Here is an 11,985-nt window from a genome sequence, read left to right on the forward strand (position 1 = left end):
CAGATGAGGTACTCCCTGTTTTATTTTAAATTTTTTATAACATGGAAATCTTTGAATTCAGCTTTGCAGGTTTGGGAAACAATCCACAGATATATAAGATCTGTTCCCCCAAGAACAGTGTATCAGTAAGCTTGGAGCTCCAACCTGGACACCTGCTAGTTGAGCTGCTCATGATGTCAATGACTTTTACTCTCAGCAGGTGAAATATGAATCCCATATAAAAGCTCCAACCTGGACACCTGCTAGTTGAGCTGCTCATGATGTCAATGACTTTTACTCTCAGCAGGTGAAATATGAATCCCATATATGACCCTTTTATATTTTAATTATAAAATTGACAGAGGTGAAATATAAAGTAAAAAAATAAAAAAATAAAATAATAACAATAATAATAATAATGTAAAAGAAAAAGAAAAGAAAAGAACAGCGAATCATGTACACATATAAAGGCCTTAAAGAATTTTATGAAGTTCTGTTAAGAAGGAAAAAACCAGTGATGCACCTGAATCAGTAAAACTATAAATGCAAAACTTGAGATTAGAAGTATTAATGGTAGAGCTGAGGAATTTTATGATTAGAAAATATGAGTTTTGCTAGCATAGAAGAGACAAGAAAGGTCAGTTTAATCCGGAGAGGATGGTTATTATTAATATGAATGCTAGTTTTACAAATAGATTATTTCTTGTTGGTCAAAATGATTTGGTTTGCTTTATTTATTTATAGAAACAAAATGCAAACCATTCTCCTGTTTTTGTAACTCTGTTCTTGTTTGAGGCTTGGGCATTCTGTGCTGCTATGATAGCTTTTTTAATCCTTGATTTTCCTGTGTAGCTCTAGCAAACCTGGAGTGTTTGCATAGCATTTGATAATGGCCATTGGCAGTCTCAAAAGAACCCCACAGCAATGACCACAACAAATTGCATCAGGTTCATTGAACCCAGTGGTACAATATGGGTGAAAGGTATAGATGGAATGATATCTCTTTGAATGGGGTTTTAGATGGACTTATTCTGGAAACAAATTCTATTCCCTGCAACTGGAATAAATTCAGAATTAATTTTTAGAAAATATCATTACTCAAACTAGAAAGAATTACTCGTATGGTTTTACCTAAAAAATGGTCAAAAATACATCATTCTGAAATTAAAAGAAAGCATGAGGCGGTTTAAGTCTTCAAAATTTACTTGTCTCTGAAGAAAAGGAGGAACCGACTCCAAAATAAGAACTTACTAGAAAAAACTCCAAAGCAAAATAAAAAAGTAAGGTACTTGTTGATGAAAGATTTAGAAACTTACCTAAAATACAAAAACTCTACACTCCTTTTGTGATGCCATCTTGTACAAAAGCCTGAATACCTGTCGATAGGAGTGTTTGGAAACATTCCCAAAATACAAAATTGTAACTCCTGTTATAAATTCCATTCATCTTTTCAAATCCTTTTCTGCCCCAAACCAGCATCAGAGAAGAAAGGCTATTCTTCTGTTTCAACCATGGAAACAGAACAGCTAGCTATTGAATATGGCTACAAGGCCAAGCCTTCAGCTCTCTTGAACACCATCTTCACTTGGACGGTGAACACTGCTGCTAAGACACTTCTCTCGGTGGCATCAAATTCAAAAACTGGACATACAGAGAAGTGGAAGCCTACTGATCATCTGAAATTCATGGTCATGCTAATGACTTGGTTCACTGTCTGGGTTCTTAGGGTTTTGATGGATCATTTCCCTTCCTCCTTAGCCCCCTCTCCTTATTATCTCCCGGGAGTTTCGTCACCCATTGGACTACTTGACTTAATGCCATCGTCATCATCGTTGTCACCATCTTCGTCATCTTCTTTGGATTTGGTTCTGTATGAAGGATCTGATGAACCATCCATTAAAGCCCTTGGAAGAGCTCTCTCACATGTAAGCTTACTTGGAAAATTTTCTTCTTTAACTTCTTGGGTAAATTGGTAGTCAACTGAGATGACTGATGTTTATAGAAAGCTTGAGATGCAAGCTCCATGCCTACATGCACAGAGCTCATTCCTAGATTAATGCTGAATTTTGAACATGTGTACTATTTTTACATTCAAACTTCTAAGGCTACTCTGTAATTTAGTTTACATGGTCTTGGCATGGTAATGATCTATTTTAATCTACTTTCAATATACAAACTAGTTACTTTTCTTAGAAACAATAACTTTCCAATATCTTTTTATTGTTTAATATCTTCAGTTTCTTCTTCTTTTTTTCTTTATCTGAAATTTATTCTTGTATCATGTTATCATTCCTTTTAGTTCGTTTCAAAATTTTCTCTAGGATTCAGTAAACACAAGGTGGTAGAAAATGTTGAAAACAAGCAGGACTCAAAACAATCACCATGTCTTGCCAGAACGATAGCTGCGATAGTAGTTTGGGTTGTTCCCTTTATTAGTGGACTCATTTCCATGTCTATAAAAGTAGTCTTATACTAATTTTGTAGTTAATAGTATTTTTACGTCCTTTACATGAACACATGTCTGATGCAGAAGATGGATGACCTAACTGGTGTCAGCATCTTCTGTTAACTCAGTTGCAGACTATCTGCATGGCATCATTGCACCTAATACTCCACCTGGCTCTGTAGTGACCGGTGTGAAATGTGTGGCATGGTTCAAATGCATATTGTAGAGCAAATATGTCATTATGGAATAGGTTCCAATAATGTCCGTCTTCTATACTATTCAAGCTTTTTCATTTTCCATGTTACAGTGTTGTCACATAGTCAATAGTGGATTAAGACCTGTCATTTTGGATGGTAATTATTCAGACTTCACATGTTCAAAACATTAATTTCTTATTTTAGAAATTTCAGTTATTTTTCAGTTGGTTTGACAAATTTGTATTAGTTCACCAGAATTAATGAGTGCAATAATGAAATCACAATCATCTTGGCACAAAATACTATGTGAGACTGAGTCATTAAATGGTGTGTCCCAATCATTTTTATTGATGTGATTTTAGCATTATATATGCCTATCATGTATCTGTCTTGTTTGTATTGGTTCAGATTTTTACACTCCTGAATGAGATCCCAGCTTCATCAAGGAAATACCAGTTTGCAGTGGCTATGGCAGACAGGATTGTGGATGAGAATTCCAGGGATGGGCATGTGGAACTACTTCATATAAACCGTACAATTTTAGCATCTGCATTTGCGCGTACAACAGGTCTTCTTTATCGTTCACTCCAAAGACAAGAAGCAGCAGGGGATGATAGGATTGCATGGCCTTCCCGCATCATCAAGGCACTCCCACTCGGCTCCTACCTTACCTTCTACGTAAAAGGGCTCAGTCACTGTGTCAGCACCATCTTCCCTTCTCTGGGCACGTCTCAATCGGAGAAGAAGCAGCAACTGGCTATGGGAGGTGGAGAAGAGGAGATAATGGCGGAGAAGTTGGCTCAGGAGTTGCTGTGGATAATGGACAAGCTGAGGGGTTGTGGGGCAGTCGACGAAGCGCTGATGCAGTGGAGCTTTGCCTCCGGCCTGGCCTCCTTTTCTCTCACTGCTAATCCAAGGGTCCAAGGTTCCATCGTCAAGATCTCGGGTGAGATATTAATTAAACTAAACTTTCTTGAACATGCATACTACACAATCGATTTTTTTCACGTTAATTCTTGTTACCATATTATACTTTGTTTTAAATAGGTTAGCCTTTATGGATACATCTTATGACTAGAGAAAAGAAATTTATGATTGATCGTAATATGTTTTGCGTTATAAAAATATTCTCCATGGGAAACATCATGTAGCAGTTCTTTTAATTTGAGACACTGATGAACCCTCCTTAAATCTTCTGATCACTCTTCATGAGTTGACCGTAACTACATATCAAATCATATAGAGGTGCTAATCCCATATCAAATCATATAGCTCCGAACTAAGGATGTGAATTTGGTCTGTTGGTCTAAAGTTCAGTCTGATCCAAGCCCTCTAGGGCTTGGGCTGATTTTTTAAGTCTGACCCAGCCCATGGGTTACTCATGCTTGCCCGAACATATTCATAAAAATTCATAAATGTTATGAGATTTGAATACTTGTAAAAGGTAGAAAATTTGATATACCCAATCATCAAGTGAAGCTTTGTATTATTTTTATTCGTAAACGTGATTCTATATAGTAAAGAGCCCAGCTTAAGGTGAGACTTCGGCTTAGAGTTAGATTCCTGCCCAGCCCAAGCTCGCCGGCCATCCAGCCCGTTTACTTGCCTATTCATAACTACATATGGAATCATATGAGTTGCTAAACATATTTTTATTACAACAGAAGACTGACTTCCTTGCTTCATATAAATAATTCGCTGAAATCGTGTCTTTTATCTTCTTTATTTACAGCAATATTAGTTGAAGAGCTCAGTCGAGTAGACTTTGAAGTTCCAAGGCAGGTGAAGTTCAGGCTGATCGGGCTTTGGCTTCCACTGTTCTGCTTCGCAGGCAACGGGCTTGCGTTTCCTTTCTTGACAGGCTATGAGAAGGCAGAAACGGAGAGAGCCCTGGACAGAGTGATTTCGACCTTGCCCGCAACTGACCAAGAAGTGATCCTCACCAACTGGCTACAAGACTTCACCATTTCAGCCTCAGACTGGCCAAATCTCCAGGTATCTTATGACCGATGGTGCCGTTCAACTCGAAAGCTTGCTGCATAAACTTGCACGTATACACGTATACAAATACGTAGCTTGTGTACAATGCCTACAATCGACTGCAGGCTTATATACCACTCTAGTATAATTAGTTACTTTACCTTGTTTTACTTGGTAGTAGTATATATTGGAGATTATGAAGTAAAGGGCTCACACTACAAGGGGAATTACATCCATGGTATGCTTGTCTATGGAATGTTGGTCGCCCTATCTATCATCCTGGTATATTTATGTGTAGAATGTGTTTTTATGGTGGATGTTTCGTTCCTATTATAACGGTTTTAGCTTGTAGCGTTGTCTTTTTAGCTCTTCCATAAGAATTGCATCTACGGATAATCAGTTGGTGTTTTGATATAACTAATATGGGATTTTCTTTGGACTTAATAGTTATGGAAATAAGCAAACAATGAGGTTTGAACCAATGACCTCACTCAAAAAAGTCTTTAATACCATGTTAGCTAAATTAATAGTAGACACAAATGGATCCAATTGGATCAGGCTTGGACCCTCTTGGTTCTCTTAGCCCAAGACTCCCAAGTACGTCCCTTAGCCCAACAGTTTAATGAATGATATGAATAGAAGACTCACTCTAATCTTGGAGCCTACAAGCCAAATTTACATTCCTAGCTAATACGTAGAGAGGCCAATGATATGTATTATGTAAATGGACTATAACAATAACTATCTTAATCGATATAGAAAAGTAGAAAACAAACCTGTAGATAATGAAACTTCATCATCACTTCCACTTTAATTGTCTTAAATTAAAGACAAATAAAAATATATTTCAAATGAGAGGAGGGCCTTGGCAAAAGGGGCTACTCTTTTCTTGAGAAGCAAACATTGGCTTGATTCTTGAAGCCACAAGAAAATGTGCCATAAATCCTGAATCACAGCTCTCCCATTTACAATCACTCATGAGTTACCATACAAACAATCCATCTCAGATCAATTCAGACTTCTATATCATAGAAACCACGTTCTTGAGTTTCAAAATCAACATCAACCATCATTTGCCTCACAATGGTGTTCAGCATCATATAAATTTTCTCTGAATCGTTATGTGTTTTATCATGAGCTATGAATCTATGAAGAGTTCCCAACACTTCCACAAAACTAAACCCGGGTGATTTCTTCACCCCTCTCCTCTCCATGGCTTCCCTCATCATTCTCGCATTGTCCCAGAGCTTCACGCCTGCATAAACGTTTGATAAACCAATGTACCTACCATCATGATCAGGCTCCAATTCTATAAGCTTTCTCCCAACTCTTTCTGCAAGGTCGAATCTTCTATGGTTCATACACCCGTTAAGCAGAGCACCTAGCATTGAAGCGGTTGGTTCCATTGGCATTTGAGCTATGAAATCGTATGCCTCTGCTAATTGGCCTGCGCGTGATAGAACATCCACCATGCAGGCATAGTGCTCACTCTTGGGCACCATGCCTTGTTTCCCAAGGGACTTGAAGAAATGCCAAGCTTCATGTACTAAACCCCCATGAGCACAAGCGCTCAACAAGCACAAGTATGTGATCTCGTCAGGAACAATTCCTAGAACTTGCATTTCCTTGAACAACTCAAGTGACTCACGAACTAGTCCATGTGTTGCGAGCCCTCCAATGATGGTGTTCCACATCAAAACATCGGTTTGATCCATTGGAACCCCACGAAACACAGCAATAGCCTCCTCTATCGCCCCACATTTGGCGTACATGTCCATAAGCGACGTCCTCAACACTAAAGTAAACCGCATTGTATTATCCACCATGTACTGATGCATCGCCCTCCCTTGCTCGAGCGCCCCCAAGTGGGCACAAGCACACAAAACGCTCACCATTGTCACCTCATTCGCCTTAGGCCCCAGCACCCGCATTCTCTCAAAAATGGCCAGAGCCACGCCATACTCACCACCCTTGACACAACCATCAATCATCGAACTCCACGACACGACATCTCTATCCGGCATCAACTCAAACACTTGGCGGGCCGAGTCCAAGTCCCCACACTTGGCATACCCATCCAGCATTGCATTCCAAGAAACCGAGTTTCTCATAAGCATTTCATCAAACACCTTACGGGCAGATCCGATATCGCCACAAGAACCATACATATGGATCAAAGAATTCGCAATAAACCTATCAAACCACAAGCCCTCTTTCGCAATGCGGCAATGCACCGCCAATGCGAGCCGGAGCTCTGACAGACGCGCGATTGCCTTTGCAACAAAGGGGTATGTTAGGTGGTCGGGGCAGACCCCAAACCGCAGCATTTTGACAAATACTGAGACAGATGGATTTGGGTTTTTGCCTTTGGAGAAACCCCTTATGATGCTGTTCCAGTTGGAGATTGTTGGGCTGGGAATTTGCAGAAAAATGCGATACGAGTGATCGATATCGCCCCAACTGGAAATTGCAGAGAAAGATAGGAGCCTTGAGGCAAAAGGGTGATGTTGGGAGAGGCCAGAGGTGATGAAGAAAGCCTGAATTTGCTTGAATTCAGACATTGATCGGCAATTTTCAAGGAGGGCGATGAGAGTTTGGTTTGTGCTGCCATTTTTCCACAGCAGTTGAACCATTCAACATTTACTAGAGTGAGACTTGACAGAGCGGTTGGGTCTTAAAAGCATTTGAATTTTTGGACGATGGAAGGAGGATGTTAAAGATCTGTTTGGTTACCGGGAAATTCAGGATGTGTTTGAAGAAAATGAAAATCATATTTCTCTAGAAAATTTAAACTCTTGAATCAAGAGTCTTGATTTGTAATGGTTAATATTATCGAGAATTGTTTCTAAAACAGCTATAACAAAAGTTTGGAATTTTAAATATGAAAAATAATATTCATAATTATTTTCAATGCTATGTATATTTAAAAAACACTTTAAATTTATTTTTCAAAGTTATTCTTTTTTTTATAATAAATTTTCAAAAAGTTGTTTCAAGTCAAAAATTCATAACATATGTTTTTAAAGTTGAAAATTTATTTATTTTTACCCAAATAATAAAATATTATTTTTGAAACAATAAATGGGCCAGATTTCCAATAAGTTTTATAAATATGACTTTACATTCATATTCATATGATTTTTCCATTCACATTTGTAGATGATGTAAAACAATTGTTGCCACATCTCACGTTAAGGTTTCATTTGAATACATTTTTTTATTTTAAAAATAAATAATAATAATAATTGTTGCCTCATCTCACGTTTTGTTTTGTTTTGTTTTTTTCTTTTGAATTTTAAATATGTTTTTATGAAAAGATGAATGGATGAGGAAAAAAAACACCAAGTTAAATGGTCAAAATTATGAAGATGGATTTAATTTAAGGCTTGATTCTACATTAAGTAAGATGAGTTTAATTTAGGGTTTAATTTTAGGGTGGGGTTAATTAAGGGTTTGATTTTATGATTAATTAAAATTAGTTTCTAACTAAGTTAATGTTATTTAGAATTATTTTAACATTAATTTAAATAATATCTATTTGACTATGATTTTAGAAAAAAAAATTAGTATACAAAATATTTTTGAAATGAAATTATTTATTTGTTAAATTTTTAAAAATATATTTGAAAATATTGAAAATTTAAAGCACTAAAGATAAAAGAATTTTATTAAAAGTATTTTAAATAAAAATACTCACAAATATGACATGATTCTTCTTAAAACATTTTGAAAAAATATATATATTTGTATTAAAAATACTTTATGTTAGCCCAATGGTTCTCCTAATCATGTTTTGATGATATCAAATCATAGTTAAGTTACTAATTGGTTTGAATTATAAAGAATTTCAAGTGTTAGTTTGAAAATTCATCAAATGACCTAATGAATACAATATCAAGATTTTTTAAAGACCTTTAATCATAGGAAACATATGTAAGATGAATGCATGAGTGCACCTAAGATTTACATATCATTTCATGCATCTTTGAAAAACTTGGTTTATGCTTTAAAGTTACATTTGCATCAAAATCCAAGATCTATCAAATGAACCTTAGGCAAAACATTTCAAATTTGACATATTATTTTACTTAAAGACCTTGCCTAAGCACTAGAAGCAAAAAGACCAAAAAAAATATAGGTTTTCGAGCCAAAAATGGTGAACTGGTCGAGGCATTGGCCAAATCGGCTCAACTGGCTTGGGTACTGATTACTACTCAAAAAGTGCTATTTCATAGCTTGCAATTGATCCTTTTAAACACTTTTGAGTAGTAGTTAGTGTCTTTTAACCCAATTAGCATGTTAAGGCCCCTTGCAATCAATATTAACTAAATTGTGTAAGTTTTGGTGTTTTTGTTAGTATTTTGATCACCAAAGCATTATATGATTGAGGAGAGTTTTATGGAATCCTTGGAAAGCAATGGGAAGCTTAGAGGAATGAAGAATCAAAGCCTTGAAGCACTTTTTCCATAAACGAGTCTGGAATGCAAAGGGAAAGCAAAGAGAAATCAGCCATGGAGCATTCTTGATGACAGTCACTGCAGCCAATTTTGGAGCACTTCCTGATGTCCAAATTATGCATACAATATGTCATTTGAAAGCTTAGGAATTCAACAATCCAATGCTTCAAGCCGTGTGCAATTTGGACCTGAAATGAGAAAGTTACAGCCTTTGGAAGATAACTGCTCCAAGCTGAGAAGGATTTAGAAAAGTGCTGCGGAATCAGCCTTTTGTTGCGAGATATTTCGCAACACTTTTGCACAGTGCTATGGTTTTCCCCTGAAGCTTCACGCCGCGATGGAAGCCAAACACCACAAGATGGAAGTCCAATTTGCAAAGGTGTTGAATCAGCTGGTTGCTATGAAGAAATTTCGCAGCCCTTCTTGTGCACCTGCGAAATCTCGCAGACCTCACTTGTCACCTGCGAAGTGGTCCTGAGTGCTTCCCGATATTTGTAACCGACACTTGGAGATATTTTTCATTAGATTTTTGTTGCCCAAATGCCCAAATTCTCCTTGTAAGTCACCAATGATAGGTTTCCTTAGTTTTTAAGCTAGGAATTTGGCAAAATATCAAGGGAATAGCTATCATTGTAATTTTGGTTTAAAGGGAGCCCGAGGAGCCTGTTCTGAGGGGGTTCGGGGGGATCCTTTGTACAGTTTTGGGAAGGAAGTAAAAAACAGAGCACTTGCTCTGTTTTTCCTATATATTCTTGTCTTCTCTTTCATTTTCATTTTCTTGCTAGCCAAACATTCTCTGATATGTTTTCTCAGAGGATGAGAGGCTAGACTCTTTGTCTCTTGGAGCTAAGGTAACCGGGTAAGTTTCCACATGCATAAATTGGAAGTTTTGTTGTTTTAGTTTTTAATGAAGAGAAAGTGTGACCCGTTGATGGTTTTTATCTTTTTAGTTAACTTAAAACACCTTTAAATCACTTGGGCCAACACTTGGTAAGGCAAGTGATCTCCATCCATGGAGATTCACTAGTTTACCCCTTGCGAGCCTCTGGGAGGTGACTTGAAGGTAGGATTTTCTACAATTGCCAACACTTGGTAAGCTTTTGGACTCCAAGGAGACATCCATTAGTTATCTCTTGCGAGCTTGTGAAGGGAAATCCAAGGTTAAAGATCATCTTGAATGGCAAGTGCTAGGTGAGAGGTATGAGCCATTGCAAGATGCATCAGTGAGAGGGATTTAGTGTTTGAACCCATTAATGGGAAGCATCTGTACAACACCGGTTGGAGAAGGAACTATATGTTAATTCTCTAATGCGAGGAAAAGAAACAAGTGACCGGAACTCCCTTTTTGTATGAGGAATCTGAGCCCAGTGATCTAAACTCCAAGAAACACTTTTCTAAGTAAAATCAGTTACTACTACTTTTGGTTAGCTTAAAACCAAACCTTTTTCATTCAAACGTCTTTATGTTTTCTTTTAAAGCTAACCTTGAAATGAAAAGGCACCAATTCATCTTTGAAATAATATCAGTTGTGAAGTGAAAACCCATCCCAGTGAACGATCCTAGAGCCACTATGCTATAGTAGCTTTGTCTTTGCTACCCTAGTATATGGTGTAATAGGTTATAAATTTTGTTGATTAATCCCTCAATCAAGGAGCACCAGCTGGACACGAATCAGCTGAGACACCAATTAGGCATGAATCAGGTACTGGTCGACCAGTTACTCCTTCTCGGTCGAGGGTAACAGTCACCTGCTAAGCATTAAATGCTCCAACGACTAGTGAACCGGTCAACCCCCAGCTCGCCGGTCGAGACGACTTTTTGGTTTTTTGGCTCTCAATATTAGAAACCTATAAATTGATAACTCCACTTCATTTATGAGCAAGAGAACGCCTGCATTTATTTGTTACCTACTTGTTCTTGCCATAAAAGCTCTCATTTTTTTTCTTGGTGTAATCAAATCTTCATTTTCATATTCATTAGTGCACCCTTGTGATTCATCCTAGCCTTTGAGTTGTATTTGGGTCATTATTGAGCTAGGTTGAGAGATTCATATTTATTAATTGAGTGTTAAAGCCTTCAAGATAGTAGAGACTTAAAGAGATTGTGTAAGAGCTCATTGGAGCCGAAATCCAAGTGTAAAAAGTGATTAGAAGCTTGGTTAAAACTTCAAATATAAGTGGAACCCTCACTCGGTTAGGAGATTGACAAGAGTGGATGTAGGTAAGGAAGTGTCGAACCATTATAAATTTGAGTTTGCTTTCTATATCATCGTCTCTTTATATCTGTGCTTCTTGTGCTTAATATTTTATTATGTTTAAAAAGAATTTTATTTAAACTCCAATTCACACACTCCCCCCTCCCTCCCTCTTGGGTATTTTTATCCTTTTAGATTAGCCATTTATTTTCTCAATTGGTATTAGAGCTAGACCTCTTGTTTAAGACTTAATCGTCTAAGAGGAAATGGCTAATCATCAAGCTCATCTTACATTGAAAGTTTTGCAACCAATAGACCTCCATTTTTTGCGAGAATCGATTATCCTTATTAGAAAACTAAAATGACTTGGTTTTTACAATCAATCGATTTAGACGTATGGGATGTCATTGAAGATGACCCAACTTTTCCTTCAAAACTAGTTGATGAAGTCATGGTTCCAAAACCCAAGCAAGAATGAGATGAGCATGATAGAAGAATTTTTCAATTAAATGCTAAGGTCGTTTATACTTTGCAATGCTCTATGGATATAAATGAATATAATAGAATATGTCAATGCAAATCAGCTAAAGAAATTTGGAGATTACTTGAAATAACTCATGAAGGAACAAATCAAGTTAAAGAGTCAAAAATCAATTTACTTGTTCATAGCTATGAATTGTTTTTTTATGAAAGATAATGAAACTATTGTTGAGATGATCACTAGGTTCACTG

The 11,985-nt window shown here is 37.0% G+C and overlaps 2 protein-coding genes across 3 annotated transcripts; one reads left to right on the forward strand and one right to left on the reverse strand.

The window, feature by feature from the left end:
• The first annotated feature begins 217 nt into the window (after positions 1 to 217).
• LOC117923664 lies at positions 218 to 5,041 on the forward strand. 2 transcript variants are annotated; one of them, XM_034842071.1, is made up of 4 exons: positions 218 to 286; positions 832 to 1,904; positions 3,031 to 3,568; positions 4,355 to 5,041. In XM_034842071.1, exons 2-4 carry the CDS (start codon positions 1,491 to 1,493, stop codon positions 4,663 to 4,665), a joined length of 1,263 nt encoding a protein of 420 aa, XP_034697962.1. In that variant the 5' UTR covers positions 218 to 286; positions 832 to 1,490; the 3' UTR covers positions 4,666 to 5,041. The 2 variants fall into 2 exon arrangements, with proteins under 2 accessions (XP_034697962.1, XP_034697963.1); XM_034842072.1 differs by lacking the exon at positions 218 to 286 and having other exon boundaries at positions 418 to 1,904.
• A 344-nt stretch (positions 5,042 to 5,385) lies between these two features.
• LOC117923663 (pentatricopeptide repeat-containing protein At5g08305) lies at positions 5,386 to 7,350 on the reverse strand. Its single transcript, XM_034842070.1, has one exon. It carries the CDS (start codon positions 7,233 to 7,235, stop codon positions 5,616 to 5,618), a length of 1,620 nt encoding a protein of 539 aa, XP_034697961.1. The 5' UTR covers positions 7,236 to 7,350; the 3' UTR covers positions 5,386 to 5,615.
• Between the last annotated feature and the right edge of the window lie 4,635 nt (positions 7,351 to 11,985).

This window comes from Vitis riparia, chromosome 10 (genome assembly GCF_004353265.1).
Source record: "Vitis riparia cultivar Riparia Gloire de Montpellier isolate 1030 chromosome 10, EGFV_Vit.rip_1.0, whole genome shotgun sequence".
Taxonomy (NCBI): Eukaryota; Viridiplantae; Streptophyta; class Magnoliopsida; order Vitales; family Vitaceae; genus Vitis; species Vitis riparia.